Genomic DNA, 2,518 nt, shown 5'->3' on the forward strand with positions numbered 1-2,518 from the left:
GGAGTGGCTCTGGTTGTTTAAATCTGTGCTGCTGGCCGGTGGCTTGGGGCAGCTGGGGTCTGGGAGTGACTGTGGTCAGGGCTGGAGACAGTGGGGAGCAGCCTGGCAGCCACTTTGCTGTCACTCCAGGGTTGGGTTTCCGAGGGTTCCTGGGGAGGCCCCATGGGATCAGACTGGGCCAAGAGCGAGGTGGGGATCGGGGTTGGGGACCGGCCCCCGGGGGGTTGGTGCGGGTGTGGGACTGAGCAGCTTTGAACCTTTTTCTTTCCTTCTGAGTCAGCTCAGACTGGGCCAGAGAGACACCTCCCCTCCCAGCCTCAGTTTCTCTACATGGGAATGGGACCAAAGCTTAATCCTTCTTGCCCAGGCAGGGTACTTACCCTGGAGCTCGGTCTAGATCCCCAAGAAGGGGAGAGAGGGCCCCACCATGACCCCGAGCCTGGACAGATAGGGTATCGTGTTGGGTCCCATACAGGCCATATATTCCTAGAAAACCATGCCTTCAGAGTGGGCTCTAGAGTCCGTGTCACCTTTACCACTTAGTAGCTATGGCGTCAGTCTGTGTGCCTCAGTGTCCTCCTCAGTAAAATGGAAATAGCAGGACCTGCCTCGCAGTGCTGACACGAGGATTAAATAGGAGAGGAGAGCCACCTCCACGAAGCTGGGGCTGGGGGGCTGGAGCCCCAGTTTCTTAGCTTCCTCTCCCTCCTCCTCACAGCAGTCCCTGGGGGTTTGAAAACCCCTGATTCCAGTGCAATTGCCCAGAGAAGGCAAGGGGCTCTCCTAAGGACACACAGCTGATTCTTGGCAGTGCTGAGACCCCCAGTCCAGGCCCTGAATAGTGCTGTCTCCAGGCCAAGCCCGGCTGGCCTCTTCCTGTGGTCTTTGTGCCCTGGGGGAGCAGCACCTCCTTTATCTCCCTGCCTAAGGCAGCGCTGGGGCTGCACTTTCTCCCTGGCTCTCCATGGCCCTGGGACACACAGCTCATACCCTTCAGAGGGCCCTCAAGGCCCCTCGTGACCGGCACCTGCTTCCTCTTTGTCCAGTGATCCCTCCTGCCTGGAGTACTCCTCCCTGACCCAAGCTGATCAATTCCTATTGTCCTCCAGGGTCCCGTTAGGACAACACCTCTTCCAGGAAGCCCTCCTTGATTTTGCCTCTGGGCTCACGGCCCCCCTGGTCCCTGAGAATTCTTATCCCCCTGCATTATACATTATGATAGCCTATCTATTTGTCATTTCTTAAGGTCAGAGATGGTAAATCCGTAGGGAGGGATTATTAAATGACAAAAGGAAACAATTAAATGCCCCAGACTCTGAAACCAGCGAGGGTGGGTCCTTCTGGCTCCCCCAGCCCATGCACCTGCTGACACAGGCCATTCCTCCTAGCATTCCCACTTCATCTGGAACCGCACCGAACTCCTGACCCTTGACCCCTACACTGTGGACTACCTCTTGGGTAAGTGGAGGAGGTGGAGCAGAGGACACATGGCTGGGAGTCCTGTGGTCAGAGCTGTGCAAGGCCCCAGGCTGCCCACATAGGGACCTTTGCTCTCAGGCCCCAGGACCTGGGAGGGGCAAGGAAGGGGCTCTGGTTCCTGGAATTGGGCCTGAAATCTGCTGGCCGTGCAGGAGCTTTAGCCCTGTTGGGCACAAGGGAAAACTGAAGCTCAGAAGGGGAGTGGCCTGCAGCTGAGCAGCTGTGTGGCCCAGGCACGCTGGAACCCTGAGTGGGAGCTGGGACTTATGCAGCTCCTGGGCTGTGCAGCAGGGACCTGGTGTCGGCTCAGCTGTGTGTCCAGGTTATCTCTAGGTCCTGATAGATCTCCACTCCTCCCCAGGGAACAGGAGCAGGTGAGGGGCCCAGGGCAGCTCCAGGCTTGGTGGGGGGCTTCCCCCAGAGACCCAACAGTATGCAAGGCAGAAGCCACAGTGCCTTGGAAATCACATCCCGTCATTTCAGCGGCGTTCTGTCGGATACAGATGCTAGCCCTGTACCAACAAGGGTGTGAATCCAGGAGGCAGGGATCACTGGGCACCATCTTGGAGGCTGGCTTCTCCAAGTTTCCCAGGCACTTTGAACCCCATGTGACACAGAGTGAGTTTCTGTTCATCGAAGCTATTGTTTGGTTGTGTGTTCACTCATGGAAGGGCGGGGTGTTCTGGAAGGAGAACATCCAGAAACACCAGCACATAGAAGCTGTTGACATGGGCAAGGAATGAATCACTCTCCTTAGGTCACAAGTGAGAAAACCAAGCTCAATGGACAGAAGGGACCATGACCCCAAATCTACTGTTTCCCTGCACAGGCCACTGAGCCCTTCAAACCTGATATGTAAATGTGCACAGCCCAGCTGCCCAGTGAGTCCAGACCAAGTCCTCTGCCTTAGGGCCACCATGCTGTGTCCCACACCCTTCAGGCTGGAGGATTTGAATCCCAGGTCTACCACTTCCCAGCTGAAAATAGCAAGTTATTGAACTCCTCTGGGCCTCAGTCTCCTCCTCTGTAAAATGGGCAC

General features: G+C 56.6%; 1 protein-coding gene across 1 annotated transcript in view; it reads left to right on the forward strand.

The window, feature by feature from the left end:
• Positions 1–2,518, forward strand: part of ALPL (alkaline phosphatase, liver/bone/kidney) — a 16,917-nt gene that overhangs the window by 8,761 nt on the left and 5,638 nt on the right. The window contains 1 exon segment of the mRNA XM_008585782.1: positions 1,389–1,458. Within this exon segment, the coding sequence (XP_008584004.1) occupies positions 1,389–1,458 (70 nt within the window).

The sequence above is a fragment of the Galeopterus variegatus genome, unplaced genomic scaffold, assembly GCF_000696425.1.
Source record: "Galeopterus variegatus unplaced genomic scaffold, G_variegatus-3.0.2 Scaffold3711, whole genome shotgun sequence".
Lineage (NCBI taxonomy): Eukaryota > Metazoa > Chordata > Mammalia > Dermoptera > Cynocephalidae > Galeopterus > Galeopterus variegatus.